The 25,528-nt window shown below is 46.8% G+C and overlaps 1 protein-coding gene across 1 annotated transcript in view; it reads left to right on the top strand.

Annotated features, from left to right (window-relative positions):
- Positions 1-25,528, top strand: part of CELF4 (CUGBP Elav-like family member 4) — a 1,317,354-nt gene that overhangs the window by 1,093,690 nt on the left and 198,136 nt on the right. Inside the window, exon 6 of the mRNA XM_078674731.1 lies at positions 16,497-16,640. Within this exon, the coding sequence (XP_078530857.1) occupies positions 16,497-16,640 (144 nt within the window). The remainder of the gene's footprint in view (positions 1-16,496; positions 16,641-25,528) is intronic.

Raw genomic sequence — 25,528 nt, 5'->3', positions numbered from 1 at the left:
TTTAATTTTCTATTCCAACTCCAGTCCCCGTGGACACTAGGGAAGGTTATTGGATAGTAAATTAACCTATTCCCTATCCTAGAGCCCCCCCCCCCAGCACAATGCGTTGTAATGGTTTGCGTTGTAATGACCGCGTTGTAATGGTAGTGCGTTGTAAAAGTTTCGTTGTAAGTGATGTTTCCCGGTGATAAATGTCTTGGATCCTGAATCTGTACACTCCTATTTTGAGGGTTTGTCATTGCAAAACATAAAAATGCGCCTGGGTCCATCCCCCTGTCGCCATGGTATGGTGGACTTGCCAACATTACGCATTCCATTGGTCGGCTGAGGGTGGGGCAACGGAGGCGCGGTTTCTGCACCCCAGCGGTTTGGTGGTCCGCCCGCCAAACCTCAAACGAGGCCCTTAATCTGGGTTTAAAAGTCTGTGAGCCCAGCATTATCATCTCATTACAGCCCATCCTTTAATTCCGGATGCACTGAGGCACAGGGCACACTTTATCTACCCTCCCCATTGTTCTATAAATGAGCTAATAAATCAGCTCTTCCCCACCCCTGGAAGAGAGTGCCAGGCAGCCCGACAGCCTGACAGGGGGTATGAATCATGCAGGCACACGAGGCGGCCTTGTGGGGCCTGCACACTCATCCGAGCTGCTTTTTTTTCTCTCCAGTCACATCTCTGCAGCCTTGCAGGCAGCTGCTAGGACAGCTAAGAGCCCCTGGGGGACCTGGCAGGCTGCAGTCGCTGTCGTTTGTTCCCTTCCTTCAAACTGTTCTGTGCTGTGGAATTCATTACCTCCAAATGGGATAAGAGGGAGAGCCAGGCCGCAGGCCTTGCATCCTCGTCTTTGACAAAGGGAGCTAATTGGTTCCATCATGTCCTTCTATGGCTCTGAAGGGACCGCCAACTACATCAACAAAAAAGGAGCTAGCCGCCGAAAAGTTGTAGAGGTCCTGGTAGCATCACACGCGTCCCCCGCAGGGCTTCCTTCGACGAATGCCTGTCTCGTATAGATAACATTGGAGGCCAACAGAGCTGAAATAACACCTCTTTGACACCTAGGGGCATATGTAGGTAATTTCCATTTTGCGATTCCCAAATAGCGATTTTTAAGGAATCGCTATTTGAGAATAGCAAAATGGAATGAAGGTAAAAATTCACAATTTTTTTGCGAATCTTTAACATTCCTTATTTGCGATTAGCAAATTACGAATCGCAATTAAGGAATGAGTGTCCCATTCATTCCTATGGGCCAAAAGGCCCATAGGAATGAATGAGGATACATTCTCAAATTGCGATTTTCTGTGTGAAAATCGCAATTTGAGAATCGCAATTCCAAGGGTGCAAGGGTATCCAAAGGACACCTGTTGCACCCCTGGAATGTGCCTGTAAGTACATGTAGCGCACATACATGCCCTAAGGGCATGTCTGTGCGCCACATGGCACTTTGAATTAAAAAAAAAAATGCATTTTTGAAGGAAATTGCAAAATACCATCTACTTGAAGTAGGTGGTATTTTGCGATTCCTTATGCAAAAATCGCAATTTTTAAAGCACCCCTACATAGCATTTAAGGAATCGCAATTTTTGCGATTCCTTATTTTGCTAAGTGGCACCTACATATCAAAATGCCGTTTGCGATTCGCAAACTTTGGCGAATCGCAAAAGGCTACCTACATATGCCCCCTATTCCTTTGCAGTATTTAAGTTGTGCAAAAGGGAGCCTGGAATGTCAGTGAACACCTGCAGACTGTTGACGGGTACTTGGACCCTGTGCTCCTCTCACCTACAGAGAACATTGGTCACTATTAGCAGCCATGTTTGAGTTGTAGCAACTGAGCGGAGCAGTAATAGCAGCGGGTTCGACTCCGCTTGTGCCTCTTTGATGTGGTTGGGTGTGAGACTAGAGCTTCTGAAGGGGTTAACGGGAGGCCCCACAGAGAAGGTTACCGAACTGCAACCAGGCAGACAGCCAGGTGCCGGCAAACTGCTTAAGGCAAGATAGGGTGAAATAAACATCAGCACTGATATGGATACAGAATACACCCATGGCCTGAAGCATGAGGGTGGACCACAGCAGATGTTTTTTTTTTTTTTTACAGAGTTTTATAAAGCGCGGACTGAATTGGTTATCAGAGCACTTTACATAGCACCAGTTACGTTACATGAGGACACGCATTAATTTTAGGCATGGGGAGATTAAGTGATTTGCCCAGAATCACAGGAGGTTTTTTGGCGTTGTTACCGAGGCTCGAACCCAGATCCCCAGGTCCGAGGTCGAGCACCCTAGCCGTTAGGCCAGCTCCTCTGATGTGTTGCTAATAATAAGGAAAACAGCCAATTACATGTGGTAGTGGATCAACCCAACCTTTGGTCACATGTTGTACCTAGACTAAGCTGGCTGTGCAGCCCATAACTATCTATGTTCCTCATACCTAATGCATGCTAAAGTAGTATTCTCCTTGTCCAGCAGAGGATATACCTGTTCATGTTTGGCAGCATGTTGCATATTTGTGCCTGCGTCATATTTGCAGAATAGGACATACCTGCCTTCTGGAGGGCCCTCATCTTCTGACGATCCTCTGATGCAGGCACATCCATCGCTGTCTGATGATACCAGTTGATATTGCCTGTCTGGACGCGTGCTCTGTCACATGTTCTCTTGTTACTAGTTGTGACGTGGCAGTAGCAGTAGGGTGTTGCCAACCATGCATTCGCTTTCAGTGAATGTAAGCTTTCTGTTCGGCAGATACAGGTGTACTATTGCTGCACCTGTGTGACATAATCTGCAGTGTGCATATGGCCTCTCCTGTTCACTTATCCATTGTCTAGTATAATGTAAACGCTGTATCTGTGTCACCATATGCATGTCGTAGGCCTTTAAAATGGTGGAATGATAGCATGAGCTGGAACCTGGTTAGAGACGCATCAAGCCATTGTGATTGCAGCAGGTACCAACTTGTCCATCATAGTACGCATGGTCATAGAAACATAGCAGCATGGTAACGGCTTATGCTACTGAAGAAGGTGAAGCTCTACCTACCTGAAGATGACTTCAGAATGACAAGCCCGCGTCCACCAGACAGGGTGCAAGGCCCCTAGCCATGGACATCCTACATCCACGCTGACCCGCTCGCAGGGCATTCTACATGCATTCAATTAACTGAGGAAATATCCCAACTCTCATGGGCCTACTAGGGCCGAACCTCCCATCAGAATCATCATGATAAGTTGCTGCATCACCGACAAAGAACCAACCACTGCTGCACCAGCATTTCTGACCAAAAGCCCAACCTACCCTGCAGCCAGCATGACAAAAGGAGTCGTGATGTCCCCAATCTTGCAATTGGGAGGTGCAGAAATGAGAACAACAGCAGTCTAGCCTTCTTCCTCTACGTATCAAGGATCTTGGCCAACATTCTTCCTCCCATCAGGCTTGCGCCATCACTCGTGCAGATCAGAAAGTAGCTTCGAACTTACCTCTTCAGAAAGCACGTCATCAATCTTTGGGGGGTCCCCTGGTTTCTTCTGCCTTCCATTCCTGAAACCAAACTCCCATCCCTACCCAGTACTATTGCACATAACCTTAGTGTCTGCCCCATCTATATATCACTAAGCAGTAGTTTACTCCTTCCCATCCAGGTTCACATAATACAAATACCATTACATAGACATAAGCCAATAGCCTTTGAAGACTATTTATTCTTATGCGTGTGATCTAAGAAGCTTGTGGCGAGTAGCAAACCTGCATTGCATAACTCTCCTTGACAATATATATATATATTTTAGTCTAATGGGGAATGAAGGCAAACAGTGCTGTCTGTGGCGTGAATGCATCAGTGACTTTGCAGATTGCCTTGTAAGCGAATGTCTATGAAATTCTATGGGCATCACCAGAGACTCACACTGCAAGGTAGCAATTGCATCGCGGTGTAGGTCACACAGAAGCGATAATGTTTAGCAGGCTGTGTCGGCCACCCAAGAAAAGCAGATCTCTGTGGACAGTCTTGGTCTGTGTGGTAATGAATAGTGTGTCCATCAAATACATATGTTTTCTTCAGATTCTAGTCTGACTTAGTTCACAAAATGCTTCAGCATGTGTTACACGTGTTTCCAAAGCCATCCTGTGCAAAAACATTTCTAAGGTCTTCATTTCACAGATGTCTTTGGTGTGCATTGAATCAATGGCTGAGTAGATGATGGAGCCTCCTGTTTGTTGGCTAATCCCATATTGTTTAATGTTGCTGTGAGGGCTACAATGCTAAGTCTGCGTTTGCAATGCGCTAGATCAGAGTTTTCCAAAGTCAGTCCTGGAGGGCCGGAGCCATGCAAGATTTTTACGTTTATCCAAATGGGGATATGCTAGAAATCGGGCATGGATCCGGCTCTCCAGGACTGACTTTGGAGAACCCTGATTTTGATTGTAGGCCTGCGTTCAAGTTGGTTGTTAATGAAATATCTGCCGCTTTATGAAGGGAATGCTTACTCCAGATTTTGACCGACTAGTGGAGTTTACCCCATCATAGGGATAGTTTACTTGGGGAAAGTTTGGTATATTATTGTCTGAATTTAGCAATCCTTCCACAAATCAGGTACTTCTCGTCTGCTACCCAATTGTAAGTCAACCTCTATTACTTTTTGCTCTTTAGGATTTCAGAACCTCTCTCTGTGGTTTCCCTTCTGTGTCTATCATTGCTTCCAAGTTTCCAGGCAGACAGAAGGGGGTGACCTCCACCACTAATCTCAAGGGTGGAGTTTGGGATAAGACACAATGAACAAGTCATGGTTCTTTTCATTCAGAGTATGAACTGTAACCCTGGTTGTAGTTCACATCAATTGGATTGCCTCATCTTCTGGACCGTGGGCCCAAAACATTTTTTTAAGCAAAATTAAAACTGAGGTAATGCTCCATCAACCATTGCAAAGAGTGCAATGTTTGATGCTGGTCTGGCTCCCGGCTCATTTTAGTCATTTTAATGGGTTCTGATTGCTTAATTCTGGCAACTGCTGCAAACAGATGTTGAATAACAAGGGCGATGAAGAGGAGCCCATAGTCTGACCTAATGAGGTCATCTACCCGGTGGATTTAAAATTCACTATCACTATCTAGTAGCTGTACTTATTTGGGGTAAAGGAAGGAGGGGCTGGGGGGTGGCACAAGGGAGTATGGAGATAGGTCAGGACTGTTTGCGACCCAGATTGTCATATTTTTAGAATAACAAATGGACCAGGGCCTTCACTGCATTGCCAGTACTTTGTAGCAGCTTATGAGTTATCATGCAGTAACGTTCACAATACATTATTACTCACTTCCTTAAATTGCTGGTAATGTGTACATACTGGCTAAACAGGACTCCATTCTTCGCACTTGGCTCGATTATAATAGCCTCTGTCCTGTGCATTCTACGCCACCTTTGTAGATCAGTTTTACGTTTGATACTACAATAATTCAATATTCTGATATTTCTTTTTATTTCAGCAATCTCAAAGTTGTGTCATCTCTTGAGCGCTTTGTCCTCTAGTTGTGTTGAGTCCTAGAGTTTCCACCAGGGCCACTAGGGTTTGTCACTTATTGTTAGTTTACTAGGGTTTCACAAATCAATAGTAGTTGTCTATGAGTACATTTAGAAAGTGTGAGGACTATAATCAGTGAAGGACTCTAGGGGCTATTAAGCAAGATCGAGTGACAATCCACACAGATGACCCTCCAATGACTACACGTGAAACGGCCTTGAATTCGCTTTTTTCCTGAACCCAAGGAAATTAAAATACGTTCCTCAAATCTAAAGGGAATACATTCCTACAAGTTACTGTGATTTTTAAAAACTTTCCATCCTATTTTGCTTGCCTCACCCTGAGGACAGCAACTAGCAAACTCAAGGGGGGCTGGGGGTGACGTGGAAGGGTTTATTTGCAGACTTTAACATCTGGAAATTAAGAGGAAATACAGCTAGGTTACTGATCTGCCTGAACAGAATGAGATGCAATGGGGTTTTTATCAATTGGGCAGAGGCCATTCTCCATATTACAGAGGTGAAGCTGTATGGATGAGCTGTTCGGGTAGAGTTGAGGTTGTCCTCCTAAGTGCATTACTTATACAGTGTGTGAATGTTATGTCCTGTCTGTGGTCTCTTGAATAAGTGAGCAACTCTACATTTTGATTGAACCACAGAACATCCATTCTGAATACGTCACTGGTCTAAACTTCATATGTCAAATTCCTGATGCCATGCAGTTGTGATTACGTTTGCCTTCCCTGGTTTTGTCTAGGTGTACCCGTAGTCATTTTACACTTGTTTTTGGATTTGTTGTTAGGCGCCTTGATGCCTACAGGCTTAGTTGCGCGTTATAAGATTCTTTATATTTCATTTCATTTCACTTTACGTGTCATTCAGGATCCCACTGTCTGGATAGGTGTCAGTTCAAGGAAGATTGTAGTCCATGCAGTTGACCTTGCAAATTAACTTCCATCCCAATACTTAAATTGCTGAGAGGCCAGTACACACCTGTAGCAGAGAAGAAAGTGGCACATGCCCCTGAGTGTATTTCCAATGAGTCTTGGAAATTTGCACTGGGTTGGTACATCAGTGCCACCATGAAAGGATCAGAGGGCTTTTTAACCTCCACATATTAAGGCAAGTACAGTCAATATCAATCTACATCAGTGTGGTGGGCATGACTGATTGAGAGGTCTGCATAAGAGTCCTTCATGCGTGGGCCAACATCATGCATGACTCCTTGCGTGCTGCTCACAACACAGCCAGCGATCATTAGAAACAGGCTACCAAACAGCTTTCGGATCAGGGTTAATTAAATGAATGTTGCAATCTAATTAAAGGCTGGAGCCGGGTGATAATTAGCAGGGACTATATGCATTAAAATATGCGCATGTCGATGAGCTGCAATTAAGACTGTGATTTGGGAAGATCGATATTCAGCATCATGTGATTAAAAAGTAGGAAGCAGTCGGCACGAGGGCCTCCGACGCAGTGCCGGCATCGCTGATTTCCATCTCAGAACCATAATAAGTCTTGCACCCTGATCTACATTCTTGAATGGCGCATTCATCTCCCTCTCGCCTTTGTTTCGTTAAGCCATTCATTTCCCTCCTCGTTCATCGCCGCGTGGCTCAAGTGGTTATAGATTTATTAGCAAGCAAGCGAACATGCAGGGGGAGCGAGCGGGGGGAGTGAGAGTGGCAGGTCAGAAAGAACAATCCCTTGCCATTTCAAATTGTTTCATCCTATAGCAAAGGACTGCTTGCTGTATCGCTGCCAGGCAGTGTAGAGGCTTTCTTTCATGTCGGCCATTGTTCTGCGAGTCATAGAGTTAACCTGCTTCTGTGTTGGGCAGATATTCAAGAAGTGATCAAAAGAAAACAAACCGACATAGTGTGACAAAGAAAAACTTTTGTATGCGTCAAAATGCAGATTGTATGTCATATTGAGCGAAGCCAGCATGGGGCGCAGTTCTCATGCTACGACATGTCAATTCTAGGCTAAAGAGGGCGCCAGAGCTCACCTATAAAAATAAAATATCCCCAAATGTGATCTAATGAGTCAGCAAAATGTTACTTCCCCTGAATTTCCAATAATCCTTGCAATGGTCCCTGATTGGATGAAACCTCTCAAGTATGAAAAAACAAATGGACCATTGTTTCCATCTTCTACAGACATTGATTCAAATTTTGAGTGCATGCTTACGGAAACTGATGAATATCATATGTCGGCAAAACAGAGTAGTCCTTAGAACTGTAATTGTAAGATAAACTAAATAATAAAATGTATGTTCTGATGGAGCTCTAAGAACAAAAAGATAAAGTAGTAGGTGGAAGGTGTAAAGGTCATTTGTTCACTTTTATTCTGTCGCATAATTGACAGGGTAATTGTATCACAGCATTTCCATAGTGCTTGTCAAGGACCCAGAGTCCTTGGCGGAGACATTCTTGGGTTGTCATTCTTAGCTGCAAGGATGCGGAAGGGTGTTAGTAGCTGGGTCATCTAGTGTTGAGTATTGGTGTTGTGCTCCATGCCCAAAGGGTGTGCTTCTTACTTAATTTCAGGATTTTTGTTGAAATTACTACTCATAAGCATTACATCCCCAGTTCTAATACCTATCCCCAGTTTGCTCAATTGATTGAAGGTTGCCCAGTGTACCCCACACTTCCTTTTGTAATTCTGATGATGGCTTTGACAAGTTTCTGCTTGATTCTTACATTGTTAAAATTACACTAAGCAGAGAGTTCCCCTGACAAACAGATTTGACAAGAAAATGAAGCAGTACATGCAGATTGCATAATAACTTATTGTTTGAGTTGTGCTTTCTACAACAGTGTTGCCATTTCATTGCAGTGTATAAAAGAGTGGTTATTGTTACTCGGATAGACTGATTTGGCTCTGCTGGGATTTGAACCTGTAGTATAAACCCAGATCTTATTGACCTGTTATTATTTCACAGACCCACTGTTCCAGCAGTCTGGAATGCCCCACAAACAGGTCTTTAAAAAGGAATATTGAGGTCCAAAAGTAGAAAAGTGCAGATTATAGCAGAGTAGGCTGTTTGTTTCACTGTTTTCTATGTGTTTAAAATGTTGTGTGTTATTCCACAAATATGATGAATTCAGTTCACCCCACTCTCTTGCCATCACTTTCTTTTGTGTTCTGTATGGTATTGGTTTCAGTCTTACCTCTCAAAGAGCACCAACTCGGATTTTTAAAGTATCCGTGCTCTAAAAACTGCCCTCTTCAATGCGATGCCCCTCAAGGCTCTGTTATGGGTCCTTGGTTTTTCTCTACTTGTTTTTAGAAACAAAGGGGCATATTATCAAGGACGGGCGATACATTATCGCCGCTTTTATCGGCAGGAAACTGCCGATAAAACGGCGATAATCAGCTTGATAATATGCTCTATAGAATTTCTATCGAAGCCCATGTTAGATGTCTTCACATTTAACATGGGCTTCGATAGGAATTCTATAGAGCATATTATCAAGCCCATTATCGCTGTTTTATCGGCAGTTTCCTGCCGATAAAAGCGGCGATAATGTATCACCCGTCCTTGATAATATGCCCCAAAGAGCGGAGTTAAAAGTAGTGTATTGTTGAACAGAATGGAGCATAGAATAGGGTATTGTTAAATATAGTGGGCTATAGAATAGTGTAGAAGACTATTTTTTTTTTACAGAGCAGACTATGGAGCATATTGTTGATTAGAGAGGAGCATAGAATAGTGTATTGTTGAATACAGTGTACAATAGAAAAGAGTATTGTTGACTAGAGTGTAAAAAGTGTATTAAATAGAGAAGGCCATCGAGGCCTGAAATGTTGAATAGAGTGCAGTATAGAAGACAGTGTATTTTAATAAAGTGGCATGCAGAAGAGTGTGTCGCTGAACAGAGTGGAGTATAGCACAGTATTGCTGAATAAAGTAGAGTATAGAAGCGTGCATTGGTGAATAGAGTGGAGTATAGAAGACTATTGATAAATAGAGTGCAACATAGAGCAGCGTATTGTTGCATAGAATAGAGTACAGAAGAGTGTGTTTCTGAATAGAGTGAAGTGTAGAAGCGTGTATTGTGAAATAGAGTGGTATGTAGAATAGTGTATTGTTGATTAAAAAGGAGTATAGAAAGGAATAGAGCATTGAATAGTGTATTTTTCACAGAGTGGTGCTTAAATGACTGTTTTACTGAATAGACTTGAGTATAGAAGAGTGTTATACTGAAGACAGTGGAGCATTGAATAGTGCGTTGCTTAATAGAGCGTAGTATGGAAAAGTGTTTTGCTGAAAAAAGGGTAGCGCTGAAGAGTGTATTGTTGAATAGAATTGAGTGTAAAAGCGAGTATTGCACGTAGAAGAGTGCATTGTTGAATAGAGTGGTGTGTAAAATGGAGTATTGCTGATTTGAGTGGATAATGCTGAACAGAGTGGAGTCTAGAAGAGTCTATTGCTAAATAGAGTGCAATATAGAACAGCGTATTGTTGCATAGAAAAGAGAATAGAAGAGTGTGTTTCTGAATAGAGTGGAGTGTAAAAGAGTGTATTGTGCAATAGAGTGGAGTGTAGGAGAGCGTATTGTCCAATAGAGTGGTATGTAGAATAGTGTATTGTTGATTAGAAAGGAGTATAGAAAGGAATAGAGATCGAATAGTGTATTTTTCACAGAGTGGTGCATAAATGGCTGTTTTGCTGAAGAGACTGGTGTACAGAAGAGTGTACTGCTGAAGAAAGTGGAGCATAGAAGAGTGCGTTGCTAAATAGAGCATAGTATAGAAAAGTGTTTTGCTGAAAAAAGTGTAGCGCTGAAGAGTGTGCTGTTGAATAGAATTGAGTGTAAAAGTGAGTATTGTTGCATATAAGGGAGTATAGAAGAGTGTACTGCCGAAAACATTGGAGAATAGAAGAGTGTATCATTGAATAGAGTGTTGTGGAGAAGAGTGCATTGCTGATTAGAGTGAAGTGTAAAATAGAATATTACTGATTAGAGTGGAGTATAGCAGAGTTTACTGCAGAATAGAATGGAGAATAGAAAAGTGTATCGTTGAATAGAGTCAGTCCTGTGCAGAAGAGTGCATTGCTGATTAGAATGGAGTGTAAAATAGAGTATTGCTGATTTGAGTGGAATATTGCAGAGTATTACTGATTAGAGTGGAGTATAGAAGAGTGTAGTGCTGAATAAAGTGCAGTACAGAAGAATGTATTGCTGAACAGAGTCTAGTATGGAAATGTGTATTGCTGACTAAAGTGGAGCATTGGAGAGTGTACTGTTGAATAGAATAGACAGTAGAAGAGCGTATGTTTAAACATATTTGAGTGTAAAAGGGTATATTGCTGAATATAGTGGAGTATACAAGAGTGTACAACTAAAGAGATTGGAGAATAGAAGAGAGTATTTTTTAATAGAGTGTAGTGCAGAAGAGTGTATTGCTGAATAGAGTAGAGTATAGAGGAGTACTATTGAATAAAATGGCGCATAGAAGAGTCTATTGCTCAATAAAGTCGAGCGTTGAAGAGCATATTGTTGACCAGAGTGGAGTGTAGAAGAGTATATTGTTGAATAGAGGAGTGTATTGCTAAATAAAGTGGAGTATACAAGAGTATTGCTGAATAGAGCAGAGCATAGAACATTGTATTGCTTGATAAAGTGGAGCATTAAAGAGTGCATTGCTTAACAGAATGGCATATAGAAGAGTGTATTGTTTAATTGAGTATAAACGAGAGCATTGATGAATAGAGTGAAGTATAGAAGAGTGTATTTCTGAACAAAGTAGAGCATAGAACAGACTATTGTAGATTACAGTTGAGTATAGAGGAACAAATTGTTGTTTAATGAGGAGTGTAGGAGACTGAATTGTAGAACAGAGTAAAACAGAGTGGAGTAGGGTTGAGGGAATTACTGTTTTTAAAGAAAGGAACTTAAGTTTTACTTGACTGCCATAACTCTCAATAGATCCTCTTGCTTGGTTCCGGGTCCCTCGTTGCCCCTGGAGACTTCCCCGGTAAGAGCCAATCAGGCTGCGATAGGGCGGAGCAGAGGGCGGGGAACCGGTACTAAAGGCTGATCACAGCGGTGGGAATCGCACTGTAGGCTGCGCTGCTGCTAGAATCTTTGTTGCACTTAGAAATTGCTTTTAATGGGAATTACTGTTTTTAAAGAAAGGAACTTGAATTTTACTTGACTGCCATAACTCTCAATCGATCCTCTTGCTTGGTTCCAGGTCCCTCGTTGCCCCTGGAGAATCCCCCGGTAACAGCCAATCACGCTGCGATAGGGCAGAGCAGAGGGCGGGAAACCGGTACTAAAGGCTGATCACAGCGGTGGGAATCGCACTGTAGGTTGCGCTGCTGCTAGAATCATTGTTGCACGTAGTGGGAATTACTGTTTTTAAAGAAAGGAACTTGAATTTTACTTGACTGCCATGACTCTCAATCGATTCTCTTGCTTGGTTCAGGGTACCACGGTGCCCCTGGAGACTCCCCGGTAACAGCCAATCACGCTGCGATAGAGAGGAGCAGAGGGCGGCGAATCGGCCCAATGCAGCACGCCACGCGGGAGCGCAGCGGACGTGCGCAGCGGCCACGCTGTGGGCGCGCCAAAGGCAAGCCTGTCTGCGCCCGTCCACGCCCGGTCGTGCCCAGGGGCCAGCCATAATGCCCATTTTCCCACTTACAACTCGGGAACCCTTATAAGCTTGCATTCTACCCATCTGCATCCCCTCAGGGACACTCTGTCACTTCTCCCCGGCCATGAAATCCTGACTAATCAGACTTCGTTCCCAGAAATACAGATGCTCAAAGCCCATGAGAGCTCTCCTCAGAATCAGGTCAAGTCAGGAACCACGCCCCTAACTATCTACTATCTTAATATCCGATCCCTTGTTAAACATCAGTTGGACATTCTCTCCTTGTTGAAATCGGATAAACCCAGCATCCTTCTGCTAACCGAGACATGGCTCACTGATGACTCCGGCCCTGTGTATGTTGGCGGCCATCCCTAACAACTACTACATCACCCACGTGAATCGCCCATCAGGCAAACAAGGAGGGGGTGTGGCAGCCATTATTCGCACCGACTATAGGTTTTGCTCTCTGCCTAGCCTCTCCCTTAAAGAAACTGAGAACATTGTACTAAAGCTCGAATCTCTTCATGACTCCTTTGTTTGTGTACTACTCTATAGGCCTCCCAACAACATGCCCTCCTTCCCTTTAGCACTCAGCGATCAGATAGCTAAACTCGTAACTGACCACGCCAAAGTCCTGCTTGTAGGAGACTTCAACTACTGGTACAAAGACCCCCTTGAAGGCCCGCACTCGGCAGAAATGACGGACCTTCTTACAAATCTTAACTTCACTCAACAGGTCCTGTCCCCTACCCACCAGAAAGGCCACACCCTAGACCAAGTCTGGACCAATGGAAAGACCACCTCCACCCCTATCGTTACACTATGTATTTGGTCTGATCACCAGATACTGAAATTTACACTCACCTTCCCGTCCACTGAGAAACCTAGTACGACCAAAGGTGGCCTTGCTAGAAAATGGAACACTGCGAATAAAGAAGACTTCCTATGTACGCTATCTGACACGGCCCCGCACCGGGGGACAGACATCGAGGCTACAGAAGCAAATGTATCCAAATGGCTACTGAATGCCAGTGATAAGCACGTTCCCCTCACTAGGTTAAAATCAGCCCGTCATACTGACCCGCCTAGATGGTTCTCCTCTGAGCTTAAAAACCAGAAACTGTCGCTGCGCCAACTGGAGAGACAGTGGCGATCGAAATACTGCCCGGATAAAAAACTCACTTATATCGCTGCCAGGAAAGAATATAAGAAATGCATTCTTACAGCCAAAGCTAGCCACTTCTCCTCACGCATTATCAACACCAATAAAAATTCCAAAGAAATATTTAACATAGTTAATGAACTGTCTAACCCAGAGAGAATCCTACTGAAGGCCTTACCTTCTCAGGCACTGTGCAACTCCGTCAATGACTATTTCATCGACAAAATCACCATTATTAAGGCCAACATCCCCAAGCATCCTCTCACTCCCAGGACCTCGACCATGCCCAAAAACAATAACACGATAAGCCACTTTCCTAGTATTAATACTGAAACCTTCCAGAAACTCCTCACAAAGGTTAAATGGGGTGCCCCTTCTGACTGCTGCCACCCCACATACTCAAAGACTGTCTCACAGCCCTCCACGGCCCTGTTCTCACCCTCCTGAATGATTCTCTCTCATCAGGCCAAGTCCCCATGGCTTTTAACCACTTGGCTGCTAAGGGGTATGCATGTAGGTCCATTGACTTTCCATTGAAATCAATGGGCCCTACATGACGAGCTGGGCTCGTCATGAGCGTCGAAGGGGTTAAGAAAGCCATAGTGGTACCTCTGCTAAAGAAACTAGGAGCTGACCCCACGCTTTTATCCAATTACCGCCCGATATCCCTGCTCCAGTTTCTTGCTAAAATATTGGAGGCAAATGTAGCTAATAGTCTCTCTAAATTCCTGGAAGAAACCAAATACCTTGATCCTTACCAGGCAGGGTTCCGGCTGGCCCATTGTACCAAAACAGTCATATTGGCGGTTCTAGACACTCTCCGGGACTGTGCTGATAAGGGCTCCCCACAAGCACTGGTACTAATGGATCTATCTGCGGCCTTTGACATGGTCGACCACACAATTTTGGTCGACCGTGTCAAACTGGCTGACATTCAAGGCATCGCTGCCTGCTGGCTCACCTCATTCCTGGATGGTAGGTCTCAGGCGGTCCGCCAAGGGCCCTTCCTGGCTCCCTCACGCATAATCACATGTGGAGTTCCACAGGGCTCGGCACTCTCCCCTCATTCATTCAATATCTCCATTTCCCCTTTGATTCAATCCCTTAACAACTTAGCCGCGGTGGGATTTACCGCGGTGCGCTGAGTTTTTTTAAACCCGCGTTACATGACGAGCTCAGCTCGTCATGAGTGTACGAGAGGTGTACCTCATGAGGAGCTGAGCTCGTCATGAGCGTAGAAGGGGTTAAGGAAAGAAACATGACAGTCTTCAATTATGCGGACGATTTACAGTTGGTCTTTAGGATAGACGGCTCTGACAGCTCTGTTATGGACTTTCAGTCCACTATACTTTACATACAACAGTGGATGGACCATAACCACCTCAAATTAAACCCAGGAAAGGTTGAGCTCGTCCTGACCGGGGATAGCCATAAGTTCTGGGGCCCACACTACTGGCCTCCAGCAATGGGCCCCCCACCTTCCCCGTCTATCTCGGCCAAAACACTGGGAGTCTCCCTTAATAAAGAACTCACGTTGAAGTCCCAGGTCGGCACAGTGAGCTCTAAATGCTTCTTCCAGTTGCGCAAGATCAGGAAGATACACTGTTTTTTTACCCATGATGCTTTGATCCAGATTATAATTGCCACCGTTCTATCACAGTTAGACTATGCCAACTCGGTATACCTGGGTATGCCTCTCTAATTGTGCAAACGGCTGCAACTGGTTCAAAACCAGGCAGCTCGGCTGGTCCTTCGACAACCAAGATTGCAATCAGTCACGCCTGTGCTAAAGAAACTACATTGGCTCCCCATTTCTCAGCGCTGTGCTTTTAAAACAGGCTGTCTTGTATTCAAAGCTTTACATGGCAATTGCCCCGCATTTATCAACAACCTGATACTCAGACACTCCCCGGCACGTAATCTTCGCTCGGCCCATCTTTCACTGCTTACAATTCCAACCTTCAAGCTCAAGCGAGTACGACAAGGAGGCTTCAGATTTGTGGTCCTCGCTCCTAAACTTTGGAACTCATTCCCTCTGGAAATCCGGTCTGGCACTAACATTCTGCAATTTAGAAACCTTCTCAAGATCTGGCTGTTTCTGCAAGCGTACAAATAGATTATCCTGGTAGCATACTAAGCCTCTCTAGCGCCATGAAGCCGCTCGGTGTAAGTGCGCTCTACAAATTCCTATTAACATTAACATTAACATCAGGGGCCCGATGTAGGTAATCCCGATTTACCTACTCTTAAATACCGAATCATACCGATTCGGTATTTAAGAGTAGGTAAATGGGATGTAGGTAATTTCTATTTTTAAATTACCGAATCGGTAAAATTCGGTAATTACCGAATCTGTATTTACCGATTCAGTAATTGGCGTTGATTCCTATGGGCCTGAGGCCCATAGGAATCAATGCCAATTACCGAATCTGTAAATACCGATTCGGTAAAATTACTGATTTTGAAAGGGGGACAGGGTGTCACTTTGACACCCTGTTGCACCCCTCAATTGTGCATGGGTGCACATGTTGCTGACATACATGTATGTCTGCAACATGGCACATTTTTAAAGCAAAAAAAATGCTTTTTGAAGGGTTTTCATTATTTACCACCAACTTCTAGTTGGTGGTAAATAACGAATTCTTAAACCCTTGTAGCACTGATTACAGTGCTACCTACATGTTAAATTACAGAATCGGTAATTTTACCGATTCGGTATTTTACAGAATCGGTAAAATTATCTATTCTGTAATTTGACATGCCCCTACATCTCAATATACAAATACTGGTCGGAAACGGGCGAAAATCGGTATTTTCGGCCGTTTCCGACCGGTATTTACCTACCTACATCGGGCCCCAGATCTCTAAGCCTACCCAGGAGGAAGGCTCATCCTGTGTCTGTGGTAGCATCCTTCAGTGACCACAGCATCTGAACAATATTTGGGGTTTCATCAATGTGTGCTCTTCTCAAACTACACTAGGTAGGGTAATTTTGATGATGCATAGGTATATGTTATTTCCATGCTGTATGTGTATGTCCTTCTACATTCATTTTAAATATGTAAGGAGGGACCCCATGTTATTATTAGTTCACCTCTGAATGTGAAATGCTGTACCCTGTGTGCATCTTGTCTCAATAAGTGAATGAAATTAACATGCAGGTTCACAAACCACAAATACATTACAAGAACGTCTCCTTTGTTTCTTTCCTATAGGGGGCGTCTTCGAGCCTAGTGGTCAAGTTCGCCGACACAGACAAGGAGCGCACAATGAGGCGCATGCAGCAGATGGCTGGACAGATGGGCATGTTTAACCCAATGGCTATCCAGTTCGGAGCATATGGCGCCTACGCACAGGCAGTAAGTTTCTCAGTCCAGTTGGTTGCAATGGGTGGAGGAAAGGGATGTTTACGGGAATTGGGGAAAAAATGGGAATTTTAGCTCAGTGGTGCACTCAATGCCTATATAGAGAGTTTTCTTCCTTTGATTTCTGGAAGCACCAAGTAAAGTAATACAACGAGGGACCCAGGACTGACATGAGGAGAGGGGTGGCTCTTCCTGGCACGCGCTGCCGGTGTCATGCGCTAGAAGGTACCACAGTTTAGCCGGTCAGCATCCTATCTCACAGAGGAAGAGAACGTTCTGTATAATGAAAATAAAGATTTCTTTAGGGAATTCTATTTCTGTGTATTTAACCCCTTTAGTGCTCATGACGGCTCCCGAACGACATGAGTCACGGTGGGTGTGTGCTGATGACGGCCGGGAGCCGTCATGACCACGCCCGCAATCGGAATGTCCAGCACCGGCGCGGAATTCCAGATGCAGCCAAGGTGTTAAAAAGAGTAATTCCTCCAGCAACACATCATGTAGTAAGGATCTGGTTCAGAAGGACATAGGTGATGGACTACCAGAGGGAAAGCCTGGGCGAGCAGCTGCTACCCCTGGCTACCCCTAATTGAGATCCATGTGACATCTGAGAAGGAGAATCTGCTCAAAGTCTCCCAGAGGCGCCAGTGCTGCTTCAGGGCTGCGTCCTGTGTTTGGAGACTGATCTGACTGCAGTGATTCAGTGAGGACCACGGGTTTACAGATCTGAACTTCGAAGCCATAAAGTGCTTCAAGGCCTCGTCAGGGGTAGTATGCGCTATATGAATGCATTTACAGTTCATAGTGATTATCCTTTCTAAAAACAATTAGAATGTGTCTACTTGTTCTATCTACAAGTTGCATGTACTCGTGTTTTACTTCTGAAATGATCATGGACTCCCGCCCTAGTTCTTCTAGATGTTGCAGAGTCCAAAGCTCAGAAACTGTGCTCACTGGTTAGCAGTCTGTTGTAGTTGTATATTATGGGTGTCTCCACATTTTAGGCTACGTGAATTGGGTTCAGTTTGAGCATGTGTCTTCTTCTTGTATACGCTCCTACACCCACAGAAAAAATACGTCTATTGAAACGAGCCCACTATTTGCAGCCTCCTCCACTCATGCAACAGAGCATCGCATCTCTTTTGGTGCAGTATACGGTATGTGTGTCCTGCTCCATACATGTGCACGCTGCTTCCCATCACTTACTGTGTAGCACACAATGTGTGAAGCCTCCTCCATCTGTGCGAACAGAGCATTCCATCTCATGCAGTGCCACACGTGCAACATGCTGCCTCCGCCATACATGTGGTAGAGCATTCCATCTCTTGCAGCGCCACACGTGCAATGTGCTGCCTCCGTCATCCATGTGACAGAGCATTCCATCTCATGCAGTGCCACACGTGCAACATGCTGCCTCTGCCATACATGTGGCAGAGCATTCCAACTCTTGCAGTGCCACACGTTACATGCAATGTACTGCCTCCGCCATACATGTGGCAGAGCATTCCATCTCTTGCAGTGCCACATGTGCAATGTGCTGCCTCTGCCATACATGTGACAGAGCATTCCATCTCTTGCAGTACCCAACGTGCAATGTGTTGCCTCCGCCATACATGTGGCAGAGCATTCCATCTCTTGCAGTGCCACACGTCATGTGCAATGTGCTGCCTCTGCCACACATGTGGCAGAGCATTCCATCTCTTGCAGTGCCACACGTGCAATGTGCTGCCTATGCCATACATGTGACAGAGCATTCCATCTCATGCAGTGCCACACGTGCAACATGCTACCTCTGCCATACATGTGGCAGAGCATTCCATCTCTTACAGTGCCACACGTCACGTGCAATGTGCTGCTTACGCCATACATGTGGCAGAGATTTCCATCTCTTGCAGTGCCACACGTGCAATGTGCTGCCTTCGCCATACATCTGACAGAGCATTCCATCTCTTGCAGTGCCACACGTGCAGTGTGCTGCCTCCGCCATACATCTGACAGAGCATTCCATCTCTTGCAGTGCCACACGTGCAGTGTGCTGCCTCCGCCATACATCTGACAGAGCATTCAATCTCTTGTAGTGCCACACGTGCCATGTGCTGCCTCCGCCATAAATGTGACAGAGCATTCCATCTCTTGCAGTTCCACATGTGCCATGTGATGTCTCCGCCATATATGTGACAGAGCATTCTATCTCTTACAGTGCCACACGTGCAATGTGCTGCCTCCGCCATACATGTGACAGAGCATTCCATCTCTTGCAGCGCCACACGTGCAATGTGCTGCCTCCGTCATCCATGTGACAGAGCATTCCATCTCATGCAGTGCCACACGTGCAACATGCTGCCTCTGCCATACATGTGGCAGAGCATTCCAACTCTTGCAGTGCCACACGTTACATGCAATGTACTGCCTCCGCCATACATGTGGCAGAGCATTCCATCTCTTGCAGTGCCACATGTGCAATGTGCTGCCTCTGCCATACATGTGACAGAGCATTCCATCTCTTGCAGTACCCAACGTGCAATGTGTTGCCTCCGCCATACATGTGGCAGAGCATTCCATCTCTTGCAGTGCCACACGTCATGTGCAATGTGCTGCCTCTGCCACACATGTGGCAGAGCATTCCATCTCTTGCAGTGCCACACGTGCAATGTGCTGCCTATGCCATACATGTGACAGAGCATTCCATCTCATGCAGTGCCACACGTGCAACATGCTACCTCTGCCATACATGTGGCAGAGCATTCCATCTCTTACAGTGCCACACGTCACGTGCAATGTGCTGCTTACGCCATACATGTGGCAGAGAATTCCATCTCTTGCAGTGCCACACGTGCAATGTGCTGCCTTCGCCATACATCTGACAGAGCATTCCATCTCTTGCAGTGCCACACGTGCAGTGTGCTGCCTCCGCCATACATCTGACAGAGCATTCCATCTCTTGCAGTGCCACACGTGCAGTGTGCTGCCTCCGCCATACATCTGACAGAGCATTCAATCTCTTGTAGTGCCACACATGCCATGTGCTGCCTCCGCCATACATGTGACAGAGCATTCCATCTCTTGTAGTGCCACACGTGCAAAGTGCTGCCTCCGCCATACATGTGACAGAGCATTCCATCTCTTGCAGTGCCACACGTGCCATGTGATGTCTCCGCCATAAATGTGACAGAGCATTCCATCTCTTGCAGTTCCACATGTGCCATGTGATGTCTCCGCCATATATGTGACAGAGCATTCTATCTCTTACAGTGCCACACGTGCAATGTGCTGCCTCCGCCATACATGTGACAGAGCATTCCATCTCTTGCAGCGCCACACGTGCAATGTGCTGCCTCCGTCATCCATGTGACAGAGCATTCCATCTCATGCAGTGCCACACGTGCAACATGCTGCCTCTGCCATACATGTGGCAGAGCATTCCAACTCTTGCAGTGCCACACGTTACATGCAATGTACTGCCTCCGCCATACATGTGGCAGAGCATTCCATCTCTTGCAGTGCCACATGTGCAATGTGCTGCCTCTGCCATACATGTGACAGAGCATTCCATCTCTTGCAGTACCCAACGTGCAATGTGTTGCCTCCGCCATATATGTGGCAGAGCATTCCATCTCTTGCAGTGCCACACGTCATGTGCAATGTGCTGCCTCTGCCACACATGTGGCAGAGCATTCCATCTCTTGCAGTGCCACACGTGCAATGTGCTGCCTATGCCATACATGTGACAGAGCATTCCATCTCATGCAGTGCCACACGTGCAACATGCTACCTCTGCCATACATGTGGCAGAGCATTCCATCTCTTACAGTGCCACACGTCACGTGCAATGTGCTGCTTACGCCATACATGTGGCAGAGAATTCCATCTCTTGCAGTGCCACACGTGCAATGTGCTGCCTTCGCCATACATCTGACAGAGCATTCCATCTCTTGCAGTGCCACACGTGCAGTGTGCTGCCTCCGCCATACATCTGACAGAGCATTCAATCTCTTGTAGTGCCACACATGCCATGTGCTGCCTCCGCCATACATGTGACAGAGCATTCCATCTCTTGTAGTGCCACACGTGCAAAGTGCTGCCTCCGCCATACATGTGACAGAGCATTCCATCTCTTGCAGTGCCACACGTGCCATGTGATGTCTCCGCCATAAATGTGACAGAGCATTCCATCTCTTGCAGTTCCACATGTGCCATGTGATGTCTCCGCCATATATGTGACAGAGCATTCTATCTCTTACAGTGCCACACGTGCCATGTGCTTCCTCTGCCATACATGTGACAGAGCATTCCATCTCTTGCAGTGCCACACGTGCCATGTGATGTCTCCGCCATACATGTGACAGAGCATTCTATCTCTTACAGTGCCACACGTGCCATGTGATGTCTCCGCCATACATGTGACAGAGCATTCCATCTCTTACAGTGCCACACGTGCCATGTGATGTCTCCGCCATACATGTGACAGAGCATTCTATCTCTTACAGTGCCACACGTGCAATGTGCTGCCTCCACCATACATGTGACAGAGCATTCCATCTCTTGCAGTGCCACACGTGCAAAGTGCAGCCTCTGCCATACATGTGACAGAGCATTCTATCTCTTACAGTGCCACACGTGCAATGTGCTGCCTCCACCATACATGTGACAGAGCATTCCATCTCTTGCAGTGCCACACGTGCCATGTGATGTCTCTGCCATACATGTGACAGAGCATTCTATCTCTTACAGTGCCACACGTGCATTGTGCTGCCTCTGCCATACATGCGGCAGAGCATTCTGTGTCATTCGACACAGACAGAGTTCTGCCTCCTCCATACATGCGACAGAGCATTCCATCTCTTGCTGTGCAGCATACAATATGTGCTGCCGCCTCCATCCATGCAACAGAGCATTCCATCTCTTGCTGTGCAGCATGTGCTGCTGCTTCCATCCATGCGACAGAGCATTCCATCTTGCTGTGCAGCACGCGATAGATGCAGCCTCCTCCATACATGTCCACACTACTTCAAATCACTTACTGTGTAGAACACATGTGAAGCCTCCTCCATCTGTGCACACATAATATTCAATATCTTGTGGTACTGCATACAATATGTGCTGCCCCTTCACACATGTGCACATTGCTTCCCATCAATTACTGTGAAACAAACAATGTATGCAGCCTCCCAATTGGATGTGCACAGAGCATTCAATCTGTTAAACTGCACACATGTATACGAGCAGCCTCCTCCATGAGACAGTCTACAGTAATGATGCCTTCAGCCTTGTTCATCGATACACACACTACATTCCATCACTCACTGCGTAGCACCCAGTGTGTGTAGCCTCCGCCATCCATGTGCACACAGTCTTCCATCATTTGCTCTTCAACACACAATATGTGCAGCTCCATTATCCATTTGCACACTATCTCCCATCTTTTACTGTTCAACACCCATGTGCACACTATCTCCCATAATTTACTGTGAAGCACAAAATATGTACAGCCTCTTCCATCCATGTGCTGACCACGTTCCATTAAACACTCTGCAGCGCACAATATTTGAAGTCTCCTTCATTCATGCGTTAACCTCTTTCCCTCTCTCACTCTGCAACACACAGTGCGTGCAGCCTCTGCCATCCAAGTGTGCACTACAGGCCACTCACTGTGCAACACACAGTGTGTGCAGCCTCTGCCATCCAAGTGTCCACTACAGGCCACCACTCACTGTGCAACACACAGTGTGTGCAGCCTCTGCCATCCAAGTGTCCACTTCAGGCCATCGCTCACTGTGCAACACACAGTGTGTGCAGCCTCTACCATCCAAGTGTGCACTACAGGCCGTCATTCGCTGTGCAACACACAGTGTGTGCAGCCTCTGCCATACAAGTGTGCACTACAGGCCGTCATTCACTGTGCAACACACAGTGTGTGCAGCCTCTGCCATCCAAGTGTCCACTACAGGCCATCACTCACTGTGCAACACACAGTGTGTGCAGCCTCTGCCATCCAAGTGTCCACTACAGGCCACCACTCACTGTGCAACACACAGTGTGTGCAGCCTCTGCCATCCAAGTGTCCACTTCAGGCCATCGCTCACTGTGCAACACACAGTGTGTGCAGCCTCTACCATCCAAGTGTGCACTACAGGCCGTCATTCGCTGTGCAACACACAGTGTGTGCAGCCTCTGCCATACAAGTGTGCACTACAGGCCGTCATTCACTGTGCAACACACAGTGTGTGCAGCCTCTGCCATCCAAGTGTCCACAGCAGGCCATCGCTCACTGTGCAACGCACAGTGTGTGCAGCCTCTGCCATCCAAGTGTCCACTGCAGGCCATCACTCACTGTGCAACACACAGTGTGTGCAGCCTCTGCCATCCAAGTGTCCACTACAGGCCATCTCTCACTGTGCAACACACAGTTTGTGCAGCCTCTGCCATCCAAGTGTGCACTACAGGCCATCACTCACAGTGCAACACACAGTGTGTGCAGCCTCTGCCTCCAAGTGTCCACAGCAGGCCATCACTCACTGTGCAACACACCGTGTGTGCAGCCTCTGCCATCCAAGTGTCCACTACAGGCCATCACTCACTGTGCAAAACACAGTGTGTGCAGCCTCTGCCATCCAAGTGTCCACTACAGGCCATCACTCACTGTGCAACACACAGTGTGTGCAGCCTCTGCCATCCAAGTGTGCACTACAGGCCATCACTCACTGTGCAACACACAGTGTGTGCAGCCTCTGCCATCCAAGTGTCCACTGCAGGCCATCACTCACTGTGCAACACACAGCGTGTGCAGCCTCTGCCATCCAAGTGTCCACTACAGGCCATCTCTCACTGTGCAACACACAGTGTGTGCAGCCTCTGCCATCCAAGTGTCCACTACAGGCCATCACTCACTGTGCAACACACAGTGTGTGCATCCTCTGTCATCCAAGTGTGCACTACAGGCCATCACCCACCGTGCAACACACAGTGTGTGCAGCCTCTGCCATTCAAGTGTGCACTACAGGCCATCACTCACTGTGCAACACACAGTGTGTGCAGCCTCTGCCATCCAAGTGTCCACTACAGGCCACTCACTGTGCAATACACAGTGCGTGCAGCCTCTGCCATCCAAGTGTGCACTACAGGCCATCGCTCACTGTGCAACACACAGTGTGTGCAGCCTCTGCCATCCAAGTGTGCACTGCAGGCCATCACTCACTGTGCAACACACAGTGTGTGCAGCCTCTACCATCCAAGTGTCCACTGCAAGCCACCACTCACTGTGCAACACACAGTGTGTGCAGCCTCTGCCATCCAAGTGTCCACTGCAGGCCATCACTCACTGTGCAACACACAGTGTGTGCAGCCTCTGCCATCCAAGTGTGCACTACAGGCCGTCATTCGCTGTGCAACACACAGTGTGTGCAGCCTCTGCCATACAAGTGTGCACTACAGGCCGTCATTCACTATGCAACACACTGTGTGTGCAGCCTCTGCCATCCAAGTGTGCACTACAGGCCATCGCTCACTGTGCAATACATAGTGCGTGCAGCCTCTGCCATCCAAGTGTGCACTGCAGGCCATCGCTCACTGTGCAACACACAGTGTGTGCAGCCTCTGCCATCCAAGTGTGCACTACAGGCCGTCATTCGCTGTGCAACACACAGTGTGTGCAGCCTCTGCCATACAAGTGTGCACTACAGGCCGTCATTCACTGTGCAACACACAGTGTGTGCAGCCTCTGCCATCCAAGTGTCCACTGCAGGCCATCACTCACTGTGCAACACACAGCGTGTGCAGCCTCTGCCATCCAAGTGTCCACTACAGGCCATCTCTCACTGTGCAACACACAGTGTGTGCAGCCTCTGCCATCCAAGTGTCCACTACAGGCCATCTCTCACTGTGCAACACACAGTTTGTGCAGCCTCTGCCATCCAAGTGTGCACTACAGGCCATCACTCACATGCAACACACAGTGTGTGCAGCCTCTGCCTCCAAGTGTCCACAGCAGGCCATCACTCACTGTGCAACACACCGTGTGTGCAGCCTCTGCCATCCAAGTGTCCACTACAGGCCATCACTCACTGTGCAAAACACAGTGTGTGCAGCCTCTGCCATCCAAGTGTCCACTACAGGCCATCACTCACTGTGCAACACACAGTGTGTGCAGCCTCTGCCATCCAAGTGTGCACTACAGGCCATCACTCACTGTGCAACACACAGTGTGTGCAGCCTCTGCCTCCAAGTGTCCACAGCAGGCCATCGCTCACTGTGCAACACACAGTGTGTGCAGCCTCTGCCATCCAAGTGTGCACTGCAGGCCATCACTCACTGTGCAACACACAGTGTGTGCAGCCTCTGCCATCCAAGTGTCCACTGCAGGCCATCACTCACTGTGCAACACACAGCGTGTGCAGCCTCTGCCATCCAAGTGCCCACTACAGGCCATCTCTCACTGTGCAACACACAGTGTGTGCAGCCTCTGCCATCCAAGTGTCCACTACAGGCCATCTCTCACTGTGCAACACACAGTTTGTGCAGCCTCTGCCATCCAAGTGTGCACCACAGGCCATCACTCACAGTGCAACACACAGTGTGTGCAGCCTCTGCCTCCAAGTGTCCACAGCAGGCCATCACTCACTGTGCAACACACCGTGTGTGCAGCCTCTGCCATCCAAGTGTCCACTACAGGCCATCACTCACTGTGCAAAACACAGTGTGTGCAGCCTCTGCCATCCAAGTGTCCACTACAGGCCATCACTCACTGTGCAACACACAGTGTGTGCAGCCTCTGCCATCCAAGTGTGCACTACAGGCCATCACTCACTGTGCAACACACAGTGTGTGCAGCCTCTGCCTCCAAGTGTCCACAGCAGGCCATCGCTCACTGTGCAATACACAGTGCG

The sequence above is a fragment of the Lissotriton helveticus genome, chromosome 2_1 (assembly GCF_964261635.1).
Source record: "Lissotriton helveticus chromosome 2_1, aLisHel1.1, whole genome shotgun sequence".
NCBI classification, from domain to species: domain Eukaryota; kingdom Metazoa; phylum Chordata; class Amphibia; order Caudata; family Salamandridae; genus Lissotriton; species Lissotriton helveticus.
Note: the sequence above shows the minus strand (reverse complement) of the source record. Positions and strands in the feature narration are given on the sequence as shown.